Genomic DNA, 18,933 nt, shown 5'->3' with positions numbered 1-18,933 from the left:
ACTCATCTTAAAATTCTTGATTTTGCTGTTAATCGCATTGAAAAAAAAATCTTAATAGATCACAAAGTACAAAACAAATAATGGTTTCTAATGCAAGCACTGGTACTTAATCTGGAATGCACGACATCAAACACACGCTCGGGTAATTTAGAAAGGTTCAAAGTTTCGATGAAGCGTTATCTGACCCAATTGTGCAGTTGTTTGAAGCAGACTGTTGCTGATACCGACACACTTGAAACGTGGCTGATTTTCTCATTTACTTGTGTAATTAGCGCTGTGTAATTAAACACAGGTTTATCATGCGTGGTCTCATCTGTCCGATCAATTATTAGTTAAAATGTCGTTTTAGATTGTACAAACCATGTGTCAATTGTATTTGACGGTATACGTAATCTGATTTTTTAAAGCAATTTAGGTTTCTAACAAAGTGCTTAACCAAATCAGGAAATTGACCAAAATACTAACCCTATGAATGGCACAATGGTTAGAGGAAAATAGGCTTATATATGTTTGGTGACCGCCCCAACAGCGCACTTAAAAAACTAAATACACTCAACTTTTTAAACCAACTTTTTAAAACAAGAGACGATATCATAGCACAACACAAGAAGGGAGCTGCTGTTATGATATTCGACTTACCCCGGTGTCCAGTGGCTCCCCGTGCTCCAGGATACTTATAAACGGGATTTCAAGAAACGAAGACAGAAATTCCATTTGAATGAGCTCCTCGGGAGTCTGGGGGAAGGCCAACACTGCGGAGACCCCCCGCACCGCGATCGCCTGACAGACACACCTGAACAGGGACTCGGGGTCTCCGTCCAGCGGCTCCCCGTACACCAGCTCCAGGCTCAGGTTGTAAGGCAGGAGATTGTTGCCTCGAGTTTGAGAGAGGCTGCTGAGGGCGCGGTTCAGGGATCCCTGGACCCTTGCTGGCTGACGGGTGGGCATAAGCGCACCCAGGCGCACCGTGTGCCCGATTTGAGCCAGGATATGACAGGGCTGAGGGTGGGAGTGACTGGAGTTGATACAGATGTGCATCAAGTGTAAGTATGCAAAGATCTTGGAAACAAATCCATCCATGTTGTTGCCTGTCCAGTCTGGTAGTTCGCTTGAGAAAGTTATTCCTGGTTGTGATGCTGGTGGAGTGAGTGTTGGTTATCCCCAGATGGAGCCGCGTATTTGGAGTGAGTGGGAGTCAGTGGTAGCATTGATGGAAGCACACATTCAGAAAGACGGTGATGCTGCTTTGGGTGTCATTCTGTTTCGGCCACCGGTAGAGGCAGTAGTGAGGGAATATTTGGAAGAGATGAAACGGTACCAGCACCTGTTATCGAACCAGCAGTAACATCCCATAAATTATTATTAATAGCAGTTATGTATTTCAGAGCAATGTTTACCATGCACAATGCACATAAAGAAATACTATATAATACTCGAATCTGTACAGAAACATACACAAACATTGAAAAGACTATTTTGTAATGTCTGTGAATCTACTGTAAATATTGTAAGCCGTCAAATTATACAGTGATTTTGTGTAATAAATACTACGCCCCTAATAATATTGTAAACCATGCTATAGCATTTCATTCCAAAATGATATCATGTTATTATAAGCGTGTAGCAGGGTGCCCCAATACTTGTTGGATAAGGATTATCCAAATTAGGCTAAACAATAAATCGACCCGTATCCTTATAGAGCATCACAAGATTCAAATTGATTTCCAGTAGATTACCCTTTTGTATCTAGAAGTCATTCCATTATCTATCCCTATTCAGCCTTATGCTGCACTGACAGTTATTTATTTAAGTGATACACAAAGCATGTTTGGCTGAAAATAAAATATGTAACATTGACTGAATTGGGCCATTTCTGCTGCATCAGTTATTCGTGCAAAAGAGCCGCATGCCAAAGGGTTCACTCTGCTGACCCCGTGCAGCCCCGAGGATGCCAAAACTTTTCTGTCATAGTAATGCAGGCTGCAGCTGTGCTTAAGGTGTTGTCTTGTTCAAGTATGTATTCATGAATGGTTTTGTCTTGTAGAGCCTAATTGCATCGTATGATTTGTTGCCTGCCTTTATATCTATTCCTCAATACATTGACTGTATACACACGCGTACTGTAAATGGACTTTGCAATACTGTGATTTCTTTAAAACCATAAAACAGTATTATAATCATGTATCCCACCATGTCTAACTGAACGCCAGCACTGACTATCTTAAAACAAGTTCCGAGGTTTTTTTTGTTTTTTTTTTATATAAAGATGCACCTTTCTTCAAAGTGACAAGCGAATCCTATAGTCCGTTGCTGTGTGTGCTTGAAATACAGGCGTTACTACTCAGGTCTTTTAAATGCGCTGTGTATATTAGCTAGCAACCCAATTGCGCAGCTGTCTGACTTACACGCATGAAACACTTACACTTGGAAATACTTTCATGGGTTTGTTTGCGTAATCATTCAATTAAGACAGGCGTCCTCACGAGCCACGGTGTGTGTGTGTGTGTGTGTGTGTGTGTGTGTGTGTGTGTGTGTGTGTGTGTGTGTGTGTGTGTGTGTGTGTGACAGTATACACCGACAGGTTCTATATTATACAGTGCCTCAAAATCTCTCTACAGTATAAATGGTCAACAAGGTGCTGGAATATAAAACCTCTTAAACGATATTTGTACGATACATTAAAATGTATTATTATTATTATTATTATTATTATTATTATTATTATTATTATTATTATTATTATTATTACTGTTATGAATACGCCACTTGCATTCACGCAGTAGAATTCTGAATATTTTGACTGTGTATGTACAGGTATTGCAAGCTAATCCTGCATGAGTATATTCTTGTCATTGTATTATATGCGCAAATTAAGAATTAGTATTTTTTATCTGAATGCTCATTCATGATTGTCCGGGACTATCGACGAATAGCCTTTGCAAATCTCGGGTCATGAATTCAAGCTTCCGTTTTAAACCTAAAAAATGAATGAATAAATAAAATTAAAAACCCTAATGGCTTCATCTATCACTGCTTATGTTTATAACGAGCCCCAAGCAGCCGAAAGATTATAAGAGTCTTTATTGAACGCCCACGCTGAAAAATCGAAAGTTCAAGAATTAAACATTAATCTTATGCTCACACAAAGTTTTTTTTTTTTAAATGAGCACTACAGTGTAAAGTACACACATACTTAAATGTGTTAATATTTATGTACATGTCTATTATTAAACGTTGTGTTTAAAGTGCAGGGATAAGAGTGTACCAACAAATAATGCGAAACAATGCGTTCAGCAGGGGGAGAGTTTGTACCTTTCTCTCTATTACACACAGGTGGGTTGAGCTAGTCTGACCAGACTTTGATACAAACAACTTGCATATGTCCTCTACCAATCCCTATAGCGATCCTGTTTTAAGAGCTGATATACATACAGCACGAGCGCTTGAAATGTAAGGTGTCCGATGTTATAATTGACCCCATGGCCATTGCGGAGGGTGGGGTCAGATGTAACATTCTGTGAAGAGTAATTAAATAAACAACAACATTTCATTTAACTTAAGAATTGAATGTTTATCGAATAAGATCCGTTTTCACATGAAGCAAATACGTTTGTTTTTACTTAAAGAAAATGTTCACAAAGCTTTTTTTGTTGTTGTCCTACTTTTAAAACTTTTACATCCCTAAAATGACAGGCCTTTTCAAGCAAGAATATGTCACTGAGTCACAACTGTGATTTTTGTACATTGTGTTTCCTTCAGTGCAAGCTTCATGTGCCCAAATATAGTTGAGCTAATATCGTATGCTGTCAATTGTAACACGTGTTACAACTGACCCCAAACCAGGGAGCCATTACTAAACCTCATGTTCCAACAAGAAACAACAAAACTAAGAATCACTTGTGTCATTTATAAGTACCGAGACCAGCGATGAGGATGCTAAAAGCCGGGATCCATAAACTGGGGAACGCAGGCATAGAGCACAAAAAGAAGATTTGGGAGAGATGTACTCTACTACAGATAACATCTCAGGGCTTTGGCACAGGCAGCTCCTCTCCCGCAGCCAAAGACCTGAATTGCTTCTGATTGGAGAAATTCAACGTGTTACAAACGTCCCGTGTTACTGTACTCGGTCTCCCCTACCAACCAGATCATCACCAACACCGCCACCTACACACACACGCACGCACGCACGCACGCATGCAAGCACACTGGCTGCTAGAGATGATTACGGTGATTTGCAACCAGTAAAGTGTGAAAAAAGACGACATATTTATAACAATAAACACCAACAAATACTCTGGACAAAAAAATCCCCGGAAGGAGTGAAATGCAATAAAGCAGAATATATTTTACTGTAGTTCTCAAACTTAATAGACCAAAAAAAAAAAAAAAACATGTTTGCACAGTGGAGCGTTGAGAGAGGAATGTTGACAGAGAAACAATGACTTAGGGGGATCTGACTGGCTAGTAGTGCAGTAAGAAGGGAAATACCCAAACGTCAACGAACAGTGAGTAAGAAACATTCGCAAGAACCAGACTTTTGTCCGGTCAGTTGTTCTGCCGGACACTACAAATTATTCCCTTAAAACCGGACAGTTGGCAACCCTAAGTATACCTATTAAAATATTGAAAAGTTGTAATAGTTCAAATGACTCCACAAGGCTGACATTTTAATTTTTAGTTTTTCGTTTTCGTTTTTTTTTTTAATATACAGTATTGCGGTATGTTTGTGGTTTACAACTTTGACCTGATGTTTTGGTATTTGAACCGGTAGGGGAAGATCCTCCATAGGCTATGCAATGTCGATTTACAATGAATTTGCATGTAGCGTGTGAGTTCTTTTTGTTGTACGTTTGAAAATACATTTTGAGTTCCTGGCATACACCCAATGTTATCAAGAAAATTGACTTCACTTTTCTAGCCGTACTACTTTTTATCACGCACTTTGTTGATAAAAATCCTTGTACGAATCTATTGTAAGTACAACCTTCCTCCTCGCCCCTCCCTCCCTTTTTTTGCTGGTAAACGTCTACCTTCAGTGACCTTCTATCCCATTGTCCTTTGGGAGTTTTTTAAAGACAGTTCTATCGATTTATCAACGCATTCCGTCTCATTCTCGCTCTAAGATATTGAGAGTTGCAAATAACCCATCACTGCCACGAGGGTTGCGGATTTTGAAAATCAGATATTGCAGTAATACAATGACAATCTCCCCTCCCTCACTTTTCTGTTTCTATTTTTGATAAGCTTATTGCACACTGATACCGAGGATAAACATCGCTAGCATGAATTATGGATGGATACAAAATAACTCGAGAAAAAAGCGCGTGTAGTGGCAACGACCCGCAGCCAGTGATGTCTTCTGGTTGAGGAGTTACTTCAGATCTGCCGACGGAGCCACACATACACGCTGGTAGCAAGTGTCTGCTGTCGCTGCTTAATGATGTGACGTTTTATGTTTGTGAATACGATGTATGGCGAGCTGTCTTAAATCATATATATATATATATATATATATATATATATATATATATATATATATATATATATATATATATATATTACTGCAACAACTATTTGATATTTTTAAATACTGTTGCTATCGTGGCTAGGCCTTCAAGTTGTGGTTGAAATCCGAATAAGGATTAAATTAAAAACACCAAATTGAATTGTGCAGGTTTGAACCTAAACTCGCAGATCGCTTTCTGTTACACTTAAATGCCCAAAGTCACTTCCTTAACATTGAGACTTTAAAGGATTAGCCTCTGTATATTTAATGCACATTACTTTATTGTACAATAGGCCTACACAAAGAGATGTCTTATCAATGACAGCTCTGAATTCCATTGGGTATTACAGCCTACAGTCCGATCCGTGTTCAGGACCCTGGACAGCGGCCTTGCAGCACTATAGCATTGTAAACACAACACGCTTCTAAGCTGCTAATAACGACCACAAAACCATAGGCTCGTGTGTGTTCGTGATAGTTACATGGGCAGAATCGCTGATGCTGATTTCTAATAATATTAATAACTATAGTAATAGACCAGCCCTGCGTCTATTCTTCATTTCTAATCGTAACCTCCAATGTTTCCGTTCTGCCACGGACTTGGAGGATACCTGGTGTGTTGTGGGATATCTGTTTTTAGCAGTTTATCAGTACGGTGTTGATATAAAGGGTCTACGGTAGATTAATAACACAAGCACCACACACTAGCTTTGAAATGTTAACTATGTTTAAAAATTCCTCCTACGTTCAGGGGTCACGTCCCAGTGAACCGTAAAAGACACGTAAAAGTGTTTAACATTCCGGTCTCGCCAGGTGTGTAGCAGCGGAAAGAAACAAGCGCATTATTAAAGAGAACAGCGAATTTATCTGTTTGATGTACATGTGCTCTACTGGTAGAGTTTAAAAATGTCCTGTTACGTTTTTTTTCTGTAGTCTTTGAATTTTGCGATTCTCAAGAGTTCTGCATTGCATGAGAATTACTCTTTTTATCAGCATATTCGAGTATTGCACCAGTCCTCCCAGATCCCTTACTAAAGTGTACTGTGATATACCGTAGCAAAAACAAAGGGGGAAATACGAAGTGTGAAGCAAAGCAAAGGTTTAGTCAAATGCAAATTACCATGGTGACGTTGAAATATTACATCATTAAGTATTTGGTCATTTCAGACATTCCCCCGCTTCATATCACCAATACATCAATAAATAGTTAACTTGTATTGATTTTTTTTTTAAATGGAAAATGTAGTACGTCATCAAACCTTTTATAACTTTTACATTTGTATAATGAAGTGTTCATAGAAAACAACGAATTAGAAACACAGATCATGGCAGACTATCATTCCAGTGCTGGAAGAGTTCGTAAAACACATTTTATTAGGAACGTTTTCAAAAGTTCTCATGGTAACTTTTCACTGCTTGTGGTTACTGAGGTCGATTGCATCATCAGTGTGTTACTGTAAGGAAAGTGTTAATGAAACGGATAGAAGTACAACACTGTGATGAGATGCTGCTGTGCTGCTGCTATGTGGGCAGTGTGTGCTGCTGTGCTGCTGCTATGTGGGCAGTGTGTGCTGCTATCAGGGACATCATTATTGATTACCTGTGAAAATGAACAGCACTGACCTGACCTGGTGCAAGTAAGAGTAGTCTGATGAAAATGTTGCTGATACACAGAGATAAACCATCAACTCAGGTTTACATGCAAAGGGGTGTAGAGACAGCAGACACTTGGAGATGCATTCAAGAAGCATACCTGAGTCCTGTCCTGACGACTGACCATCCCCTTCTTCCAGAGGATTAGGTCATTGATCACTAGAGCTACATTACTAATGTTTACGCACTATGTGTGTAACTTTTGATTATTGGCATCAGTAAAAGGAAACTTGTTCAATTCTACTAAAATCCTTGTTGTTTTGCTCCTTCAACAGAGAAACAGAAACACATACATCATTCATTTTAGGGATCTGAGAGCCAGCTAATTAATACAGGGGATCTGAGAGCCAGCTAATTAAATACAGGGGATCTGAGAGCCAGCTAATTAAATACAGGGGATCTGAGAGCCAGCTAATTAAATACAGGGGATCTGAGACCACATTTTATGAAATAAAAAATATTGGAATTGTTGTAACTGGATTGTTTTGGTTTCAATGTTACCTGAATTCCCATTCACTCGACTGATGTACTGTACGTGGTACCTAACCAATTGAAACCAACAGTCACGCAGTCCACACATGATGAAATCATCCTAGAGACTGGCACGCTCTTCACATTTTCTGGCTCATTAAAATATCTTATGGAGGACAGATCGAGATTTGACTCACAGGAAACAAAGAAGGTATATACTTAGATAGGACAGGCAGATCTCTCTGGTCTAATTCTCTAGATTAAGGAGATAGCTTCCACATTCATGTCAGCCTTAATCGGTGGCAGCTAGCTACTAACAGTAACCAAGCCAAGTCAATTCGAACCTACCTCTCTTTACATGGTGGCTTGTATGTCCTTAGTCGCCTGGATGGTGAAATTAACCAACCAGCTGCTATTGACCGGATTGCTTTCAGCCAATAGCCTGCTTTGACCCAGTCACTGCTGAGGTGAAATGACCTAGGAAGTGCAGGTGTGACACATTTCCTGAGAGCGAGGGACAGAAACCAAGGCTGTTCTTCAACCTAATGTAGAACCAGATCACCAGTTTTAAAATGAAAATACATGTTTGCTATGACATCAAAAGTGCATGTTTGAGACTAGCTAATAGAAGTGTGCAAAACAGGTAGGATTTAGAGGGTTATTTTGTTAGCTAGAATCATTTTAAAGCCAGAAAAAACTACTAATAATGATATATACATTGCTAAAACAGCACATGATATTAGTCAGGCTCACTTGATCCTGTTCAGTCAGCAAATGCATACCATGCGTAAGTATGTTTAATAGTTAATTAGCCAATTTTGTCAGGCTTAAAATAATTCTGTCCAGGCAAGATTAGCCCTGATCCCTAGATGCCTAACCATTTTGTCGGGTCAGTACATTTTTTTCCCTTTAATGTCATTTGACGACATAGCACATTTCAAACCTTTGATCCTTACTGAGAATTCTTAAAATATTTTTTTTGATGTATTAACACAGGTTTTTTTCTTCATTTGCCGGTCACAAAGGAGCCCAACCTCAGTACAGCTAAGAGAGGGGAACAGATTTGAAACCAACACAGAAAGCAGCATGGGTTTGCATGTGGAACATTACTTCTCTGACTATGTCTCCGTTAAAATGGCCGCCTATGTTTCAGAACCTTTAAGGGTAAGTAGTATCAATTTTCATTTCTTTACATTTCCCTTACTATTTTATAGACGTTGCAGTCTTTATGAGTACTGGGTTCTGTTTCTCCTACATGAGTTATTTTTCTGGTTTTACCTGAACTTGATGAATACCCACATTGAACAAATCTTCTGACAATGTGACCTTTCAACTCCGCCAGCCCCACCTACTCTATATGTATATAGACAGATACAGGCTGGCAAAGTGGTTTGAATGGAAGGCTGTTGAGACCCGGCACTTAAGATTCTCTAGACAAGCTCAAAGCCAGGTGGTAAAGGCAATTTAGAGAGAAATGATAAAAACTCGATAATGTAGCAACAAAACCCAGAACCACTCAGAATGACTTTTGAAGCAACTTAAGAGAACAAAGGTTATCTTATTCTGTAAATAACTTAAAACTCAGAAGTTTAAAGCACCACTGTGGCCTCAATAGAGCTACCAGAAACACGTCTAATTTCTGGTCCAGTAGACCCTCAGAGTTACAAACACCAAATGTAGAATCTGACCGGTCAACACCCCACTTTTAGCTGGAAGTGAGCAATCACTCAACCATGCCTACAATGCAACCAGAATCCAGTTTAAAAAGGGCAACGTTAACCTGTTGAAATGGTAAGAACGGAAATGCAAACTTGTTATACCAACAAACGTATCCAGACAGAGGTGAGGCAGATTTCAAAGCAAGAGTAGGACATTTTATTAGGAACATTTGAGTTTTAAACAAAATAAATAAATAAATAAGCTGCACAAACGCATTTAGTGTTATTCTCCAGATTAAGGCTGTAGATAGCAGGTGTGCACATTTATTAAAACCATTGAAAACTGATTTTCAGACTTATGAACAACCTCCATTCCCACGGCGTTCGTAACTCTGTGGTCCTCCCGGGTGTTGCAGGGAGACAGGCTCATGATCACAGTCTGGTGTACCAGATGGATTCAGACATGATTCTCAGAGCTCTGTTGAGCCCTCAGAGGTGCTTTAAACTTCAGGATGTGATGACCCAACAGTAAGTGACATACAAAATACATCTAAAAAAGGACAATACAATGTTAAGATAACTGGTAGTTCCTCTTTGTTTGGGGCTTCCCAAATATACAATGCATATATTGCATATATTGTTTTCCAATTGACAGGTTTTAGTGCATGTTGTAAAGTAGAAATAATGGAAGTCATTTTTCCAATATCAAATAAGGGTGATTCTAATATCTGTCATCTTCCAGGCATCCCTGTAATATGCGATACAGGTGTCAAGGGGCTATTCTATTTTCAAACAGTGAAACGCATACAGTAATCAAGTTTATAGCCCTGACTATCAATCTGTGAAACATTGTGATACTAATCCCTTGTTTACACCTAGAATGCTGCAATAAAATCTGTGGTCCCTATTGATCTGCCAGATGTTTATGTGTGGGGCACTCTTTTTCAAGAAAATGAAAGTTTAATTCTGTATTGATTGAATAAGGACAGGTGTATATAACAGAGTAGTTTATTGCTGCAACACCACAGCGCTATCGACCTCTGCCGCCCAAGATAGAGACATCATCTTATTAAGGGATTAAGTTGGAGGCAGAGGCATTTTAGCAATTAAACAAGAAAAGTTTTCATTAGGCATTGCTGGCTATGGGAACCATGGGAGATGTTGAAACCCCCGTTAGATTGAAGGGATCCACCTTTTAAAGGTGATAAAGAGTTGATACAACATGTTATAGCTAACTTGAAATCTGCAACTGTTTGAGTTGAAATACCTTACAGTAAAGCTTACACAGAGTTATCAAAAAATATAAAACACAGAGTATTTGAGTCAATGCAATAAGAAGCACGCAGAACAACTGCAAACAGCATGAAGAGGTGAGGGGCAGTAAAAACAACGCTACTTACCTTTGTTAAAAATAATATAAATGCTGCAGGGTCCAAATTGCATTGCTTAGTTCAGTGGTACTCAACTTTGGCTCTCAAGATCCATTCCAGTCCTGGTCTTTATTCCAGCCAGGTCCTAAATTAGTTAATTGCCTCTTAGCAGCTTCAGTTAACTACATTAGAACATGCCTGGAGTAAAAACCTGGACTGGACTAAATCTCGAGTTGAGTACCACTGCCCTAGTTCATCTCAATGTCTACAATAATGTGGAATTCTTTTTAAATACTATAGAAAATATATTCTTTTTCCACATTGCTGACATCTGGTGCAGCGATAAAATAGATTTGGGACAGGATCTCATAACTTGTTTTCAGTTTGTTTTTTTCAGTTTCTGAAACGGCTCTTTCAAGAAAGATGTGTTTTACAACATTTCTAAAGGCTATACACATCGTCGTCAATGTTTCAATGTTTTCTAAAGCAGACCGCTTGTTTGCTGAGACTTCTCTCAAGATTAAAACTTCCTAACAAGATCAAAACCAGATGGAGAAGATGGATTTTTTTTTAAAAGAGCAGGTGTGTCAAGTCTTCTCATTATTGCTATTTTAGGAGAGATAGTATTGCAGTTATTCTGTGCTGGTCAATAAGATGCCAAAGTGACTTCACTTTCTTAAGGGTCTCAAAGGCAAAAAAGCACTGTATTACTTTCAAGAAATTATTTTTAAATGTCATACTTTTAAATATGACACAAACCAACCTCAGAAACCAACATGTCAGAAATCACATTGAGAGCTAACAGTGCATGGCAGCTGCCAGTGAGTATGTAGAACCCTCACCATAGAGATGACCCCATGGCGGCCTTTTGAGACGTGACATCAGCCTGTCGACACGTTGGGGACAATGGACCACCGGTAGAACACACTAAGTAATAATAATGGATCTCCACTATGTAATTCCAGGACCATTATCTCCCAGCAATGAGCCTGAAATGGGCTGTTTGATCAGTGGGGTACGGAAGCTCTGAGGTAGATAATGTAGCTATAACGTGCTCAGCAGGTCTGTGCTGCACTGAAGTCAATGGGGCGAGCAAGTTCCCCTGCTCAAGAACAGATGTGGGGCGTCGCGTCCCGACACACGATTAATAGTCTTGCTTTAAAACGAGACTGCAGATCAGCTTCAACAGCGGTGTCTGCCTGTCTGTATCGCCCTGTGACACATCTCTATGAAGGCATGCAAACTGCTTAATTATCTGCTGTTCATATTAAACATCATCAGAGATCGGTTCTACCTACTGTAGACTTTTCCAGTTGGGCCATTCCGTGACAAGTCACCCAAATTCTTCAGAGGTGTTCAATCATTCCAATCCAAATTGTATCTGCATAGATACAAGAAACAAAACTTCCTCTTCTATAAGAAGCCGCGTCTTCTTCCTCAGCCTTGGATTCATCTGAGCCGTCTCAGGAGATTCTGTTTTTTTAATGCATTAGGAGGCTTAAGGGGTGTATCTGTGTAGACGTTGAGTGATTGTAGTGAGCAAAATATTTACATAAACCGTACCTGTTACATAGGTGTTCAGTTTTGAAAACAATTCTGCCATAGCAAATCTGTATTTTAAAACATGGCATCTCTGATTTCCTGAGAATAAGGCATGGTCACACATGCACTTCCTGGGTCATTTCACAGGACAAAGACAGGAACGAATCCGTTGAAAGGGTGGGGACAATTTCAACTTCTAGTGCTGGCCATACAAAAACCAGCACAATTTAATCAATCTTGCCACCATAAACTGGCCTTGAGTAGAGAAATGCTGGGTACCCCTTGAGAACATGCTGTGCAGTGTTCAAGTCTCACTTCAGCTTCTACAAGTTGAGGGTTTTAAATCCAATATTTCTAAAGTGTAATTTACTGGTGGGACTTTTGTTCCAGATATGTAGTATTCCGGTGGGGAGGATTTTCTTCTCACAGCAAGCAGGAGGATATTACCTTCCCGTAACTTTGGATATGTGAAGCAGAGATTTTTGTTCAGATTTTTATTATTGGGGGTTTTTCCCCCAAAGGTCATAGGTGAAAAAGTCTCTAGCTCAAATAGTTTTTGAGTAAAAGATTGATTAAAGGTTGGGGGGCCCTTAGCCACATTTTCACCCCTTTATAACCTTTGACCCCTTGACCCAATCAGGCTGAAAACGTAAATCCAAACACCCCATAGCACCAAGTGTGGTGTAAATCAGAGATGGTAAAGTGTTAAATCCAGTATGTTTTGGGAGAGGTGTGATGGGACGACCCAGTTGGCTGTACAGTACTGTTTTATTGTGCAGAGAATATTTTGGTGCTTCACTTGTTTGAAAATAGAAATATAATGTCTCTACAGAAGCCACATCAAATAATTCACTTATGCTAAAGTCCCTGACCAACTGAGGATTTTGTCCCGTATGGGTTACTATAAGCTCTATTCAGCTAACAAACCCTCAATGCATTGTTACTGAAAACAGAAGATGTGTGAAAAATGTCTATTAGCCCAACAGAGGAAGCACTGCAGGGCATGCATAAACTTCAAGAGCTGTAACACTGATCAATGATGGTGAAAAAACAACACCAAGAAGAAGCTTCCCTCAGGATGCTGTTTTACAAAGCAGTGAATGGATAATCAGCATCTGGAGAGTGGGAGGATTGTGTACGAAGCTTCATGAGCCGAACCCTGCCTCTGCTGCAATCTCCATCACTGACACGACCAACAGAGAGGGCTGATTTCTGTAGCTTTAGGAGAGCCCAGTGCAGAATTTAGGAACTCTGCGCTAACACTGTGTCACAATTGCACATAAAGCAATTGGACAAACTTTGCGTTCTCTTCTTTTCCTAGAAAATCAATGACACTCGCTTCTGCCAGCATGTTCAATATACAGTAGTAGCGTTGGGTTAACAGGAAAGTATTTATAAACTTTATTTATGTATTTCAGTTTAGTGTTCCCAATTATTGTTCCCCCGATTTTCTCCCCAATTTAGAATCTCCAATTCTTATGATTGTTTTCCTCTCACACCAGCAATTCTCCAAACAGCTCAAGGGAACTAAAGGTTCCGTGAACGTCCTCCGATCTCACGACCAAGCCAGCTTCCACTTTTACACCAAGGAACTTGAGAGCGGATGTCAACGAGCTACCGCCCCCTCTGGAGGACGAAGGCCAGCCCTGCAGGTGTCTGATTTTGAGCTCACCGGGCGCCTGGCCAGCAGGGGTCGCTGTAGTGTGATGAGGAGAACTGATGAATTTTTGGATGGCACTGTGTGTGCATGGAGTATACAGGAAATATTAATGTGCATCAGAACATGTGCGGTATAGACGGACACAAAGCAAAACAAAAAGTATTTTATACTAAATAACTTTTATTACACTTAAATACCTCAAAAATAACCTGCATGCCAAAAATCATAAATCGATACAGAAAAAAAAAATCCTGGAATTGTAACCTTTCAGCAGCTCCCCCCTCCCATTCCACACTCAGAAAACCCTCATTCCCAAACTGACTAACAGAAATCAGGGGCTGCGTTCAAGATCAGTAATCTGTGCAGATCTCAGACTTCTGTTTGAAGCAGTTTGTTGAATGGATCTCTGTTCTGTTTGAAGCAGTTTGCTGAATGGATCTCTGTTCTGTTTGAAGCAGTTTGCTGAATGTGTCTCTGTTCTGTTTGAAGCAGTTTGCTGAATGGATCTCTACCCCAGAGTTAGTACAGGAGGTTCCAGAGATGCTTCACACTGCTGTTGGGGAAAGGTCTTTAGGAGGCCTCCACCAAAACTGTGGAAAATGTGCCCGATACAACTGCTATTACAGTGTACAGCTATGGCCAAAGGTTTTGCATCTCCTATAGAATCAACAGATTTTGCTTTCTTAAGTCGAATGAAACGTGCTGAATAACGTTATGTTAACATACTGAATTACATACCACTTTGAAGTTTTTCATATACTTAAAAAAAAAAAAAAAAAACTGACAATTTAAAAATGTAACATTTTGAAATCTAACATGAAATACTGTACTATTATGGCTTCCGGTAGACTTTTGTAGTTTTTTTCATTACATGATATAAAACATATGCATCCTGCCTCTTAATTTCTGAATTCGACACCACGCTTTACTTGTAACTCGACACTTATTACCGGTACCGAAGGGATAAAAACTATTAAAAAGACTAGTGGACAACTCGACACTGTCTCATTACGTTACTGAACTCTACCTGACACTCTTGTTTCACTGGACTGGAAACGGATCGTTCATTCATTCATTCATTCATTCTCAGCTACCAAGTGCAGCTGGTTACAGTGTCAGTTCACACTGAGTGAAGTGAAAAATGAGTTCTCATTCAATTGGTTTTAAAGCTCAGGTTATTTGGGACAACAAGCTTGTCAGCAGAACTTTCAAAGCGTGGGTTTTTGCATGCGAAACAATCGACAATGCTTGATTTTTGTGTTTGTTATTATTTTTGTTCACCAAGTTAACAAATGTACATTATACAGAATTAACTTTTGCTACTTAAGCTGTCAAATCAGACAGTACCAGCCAATAACTAAAAGTATAGTCAACAGTTTGTGCCCAGTTTGCGGTTGGATTGTTATCGTAAAAATAACGCTGTAGTTATTTTACAAATTCTTATTTCAATTGAGCTATACGAGTTGTACCGAGTTTGTACAGTACTGTATACTGTAACTGATTCATTCACTGCAGTTCTACCGTTTTCATAAGGACATACTATAATACTATAAACATGTGAGTTCTGTTACTTATCTGCATGTTAATGCCATGGCTCGTGTGCGCCCGTGGTTAACTCGACACCTCAGATAAGTCAACACTAAATGGCATCCCAGTATATTGGCGTTGACTTAACCACGGGTGCAATGGGCCATGGCATATACACACACAATTTTTATTTAGTTTCAATCCGAACATTCACGATGATGCAAAACTTTTGGTCACAGCTGTATGTGTGTATCAGAAGCCTATATGAAAAGCTGCTGGCACCATTAGACACAATGCACTAGATTCTGATAGCGATTCACTCCAAACTGTCATTAGGAAAAAAGCCCTCAATAAAATTACCAAACCGGAAATAAACAATCCAGATATTTCTTTTAGGGGCCTGGAAGTAGCCCGTAAGTTGTCTCCGATTTCTTTGACAGTAAATATCTTTGAGAATCAAGCCCAATGAGTCTCCTTCGTTGACTTTACACACCACCTCCTGGTTGACAGCATCCGTTACAAATAGATTTTTACACAGCCTAAGAGACCACATGACTGGCTGGTTTCACAGACACAGACTAGTCTACGATAAGGAGTCTATGAAACCAGCCGTTTCATGTACCACTGGGCGTGACCCTGGCTCAGTGTTGCTTGGTCAGGATTTGTGTTGAGAACTCGTAAAGGTCCTTGTTGATCTTCTTTAGCTTCTTCACCTCGTCCTCCAGCTCCGCCACTCGCACCTTGGTATTCTCTCCGTTTCCGAACACACTCTGCAGGGCAGTAAGGACAAAAGCATCAGCATGGCTACAACAGGGCCAGCTCACGAAGGCTAACGGGTTACTCAACCTCTCGCATCAATGACACGCGTACAGTAATGTGTTTCTGGGAAAGCCCATGAGGCATGCTTTAAAATGAAAAATGATCCCAGACACGGTGAAAAATGTCAAAATGTGCAGGAATATAATTTTCTTGTGGCTCTAAGTAAGGCAGCAGGGTGATTAATCGAATAAAATAAAAAAAAGTCTCAGTTTCATTAAAATTGGGTGAATAGATCAATAAAACCATGTATAAAACATGGTTAGTTTAGCATTTGTCATATATGTTATTTATTGAATTAAAACAACACAAACCCAGCCAAATGACCAGTCTGTGTTACACACATACTGTTAAGCGTCTGTGGACAGAGTCTAGGGAGCTGTGTGTGTGCTTTCCAGACTAACTCTCTATACACTGCTGCAGCGTATTCGTTTCCATGCTCGAACAAATAGTCCAATATTTAACATTCTGGAATTGTATTTGGATGTACTGCTGAGGGGAGACGGTATTTACTCAGAGCTGTTTTTGCACCATGATGTTTAAAACCACAGAAGTGTTTTCCCTTGCAGTGCTTTTTAATTCTCTTTTATCACTCATATTTGGATATAATTGACTATAGTAATCCTCATAGGAACATTACAATGACAACCTGCCTGCATTTCAACTACCGAAAACTGTATGTGCGAGTCAGTCGCACACAGCTTTCGTGTGGATGTATTAATAGGTTAATTGAACAGTGCTTTGGTTTGGCTGGGACTGCAAATTGTGGTCATAATCCATAATAGTGGCACGGTCTTAATATTAAAGGTTTACTTCAGTACCTGAAGGCTGGAATAAACCAAACTTCAGCGTACAGTGTCTCCTGTGTTTTGGAAAGTGCTTTGATGGGACAGGGTGCAACACAGTGTTATACAGCAGTTTAAATTACCTTTCCCAAAAACATTCTGAGCAGGCAGTCAAAGTCAATAATACTTACTGTCTGTATACATATTTAAAAATGTTATCCCGTTTTCTTTATTTAAATACAGATTCAGCAGAGATTGTTTGATACCAGCTGTATTTACAGACCCATGCTAATCCACTTAACACCATTTAACATTTGCTGCATCTGTGTATCCTAAAGCAAAGCTATCACATGCCATGTAATTAGCCCAGCGTGACCCTGCCTGGGCCTTATCAGCCTCATCCTGACAATCACCCACCAGCACTCCGGAGTCCACAGGCAGGTGAGAGGGAGGGAGAGAGGGAGGGAGAGAGGGTGAGAGGGAGAGAAAGAGGGGGTAAGCAGAAAAGGAGAAAAGAGAGGCGAGGGAAGAGAGGCAAGGAAAGAGAGAAGGGAGAGAGGGAAGAGGAAGAAGTGAGGGAAGCAGGGAGAGAAATGAACAGTATTCTCCTCACATTCTATCTTTTTTTTTTTTTTTTTTAAAGGATGTCCCAATCCAGTTTTATCCCAACTGTTAAGCAGTTCTATAGACATTTGGTAAACTGTGCGACAGAAACATAAAGTCAAACCCCAAATGACTTCTTTTACGAGTGCTTACGACTGCTTACCTTGTCTGTGGCTGCACACATCAACGCATGCAACCTGCCGGCCTTCTCCAAGTATGAGTCTTCAGTGCCCTGAGGAAGAGAAAGCAAAGGCATGTAGTCACTCAATTCTTCCATGGAGTTTATTTACTCTGAGATGCTCTTCTCGTGCTAGTGTAGGAGGGTCTGGACGACACATACAGCACATAGCAGCAGACATGCTTTCACACCACCTCACAGCTCCCAGCTTCAGAATCCTGCTGGATAAATAGTTTGATTCAATTCACCCATCTGTTAATAGGAATGAGAGAAGAACTGATCCGCACTCAAAACACACAACAAAGTCCCTGCACCGTTTGGTAGTTTAGTCGATACATTTATAAAGCTGATAGAGCATCATACCATCATCTGCATTTTCCTAGTGTTTCATTTCTTACCGGTTAAAATCATTTTACTTTCCGTATTTCTCTGTTGTTGTTTCTGCTTAGATCTTTACTTATCAGGCTTACAAACCATTCCAGTAAAAATGTCCTTTTTAAACCAGGTTAACTTTGCCCTGTTTTCAGCCCTATAGGTTCAGTTCCCTAAACCTGCACTACCTGGCTACGATTGTCTACCCGATTACATGTGGGATTGCCCTGGTGGGGGGCATGTTCTCCTAAATTACCCTGGGTCCCTTGATTACTCTGGAACGCTGAACAAATTCAATAGTTTACTTAAGCATTGTTCCGGATCAGGTCCACCTAACAATGCTGCACTTGTACCCTTATGGCAATGGCCAATATCCACCATGGCAGGATTGTGTGTGAATGCTTTAAGAAGCATGACTTCAGACATCTTCCATGGCATCTTCCATGGCCACCACAATCCCTGGACCTCAATCCAATTACGCATGTTTGAGACAAACTTGAACACCACATTCATCATCACGCCTACTTCTCATCACCGAGTGTGTGAAATATCAATGGCTGAATGGATCCCTCAAGACTTGTGGAGTCTATGCCATGTCGTTTCAGGGAAAACAGTGGCCTAACCAGAAATGAGGTACAGATCCTAATAAAGGGATTTGTGTATCTTCATAACTCATTCCTTTAGGCACTATGGAGTTTTGTCACTCAAGAAAGGGATGGGTTTAAACTACTGAGACTGCCAGTTGTAGCTCAATTTACTGCAAAGCAGTCTGTGATCGTGATGCTACAG

The 18,933-nt window shown here is 40.0% G+C and overlaps 2 protein-coding genes and 1 long non-coding RNA gene across 3 annotated transcripts in view; 1 reads left to right on the top strand and 2 right to left on the bottom strand.

Moving 5' to 3' along the window:
- Positions 1-1,128, bottom strand: part of LOC131721864 (glutamate receptor ionotropic, NMDA 3B-like) — a 45,252-nt gene extending 44,124 nt beyond the window's left edge. The window contains exon 1 of the mRNA XM_059015015.1: positions 640-1,128. Within this exon, the coding sequence (XP_058870998.1) occupies positions 640-1,080 (441 nt within the window). The 5' untranslated portion in view covers positions 1,081-1,128. The remainder of the gene's footprint in view (positions 1-639) is intronic.
- Positions 948-18,353, top strand: LOC131721865 (uncharacterized). Its single transcript, XR_009319943.1, has 3 exons — positions 948-1,043; positions 8,630-8,797; positions 18,300-18,353. It is a non-coding gene; the product is annotated as an uncharacterized LOC131721865 (long non-coding RNA).
- The window catches only part of LOC117401531 (WD repeat-containing protein 18), a 38,979-nt gene continuing 34,069 nt past the window's right edge, over positions 14,024-18,933 (bottom strand). The window contains exons 9-10 of the mRNA XM_034002310.3: positions 17,758-17,826; positions 14,024-16,160 (exon numbers count right to left, since the gene is read on the bottom strand). Of these exons, the coding sequence (XP_033858201.1) occupies positions 16,032-16,160; positions 17,758-17,826 (198 nt within the window). The 3' untranslated portion in view covers positions 14,024-16,031. The remainder of the gene's footprint in view (positions 16,161-17,757; positions 17,827-18,933) is intronic.

Source organism: Acipenser ruthenus, chromosome 49 (assembly GCF_902713425.1).
Source record: "Acipenser ruthenus chromosome 49, fAciRut3.2 maternal haplotype, whole genome shotgun sequence".
NCBI classification, from domain to species: domain Eukaryota; kingdom Metazoa; phylum Chordata; class Actinopteri; order Acipenseriformes; family Acipenseridae; genus Acipenser; species Acipenser ruthenus.
The sequence above is the reverse complement of the archived record's forward strand: the minus strand, read 5'-3'. Positions and strand labels throughout refer to the sequence as shown.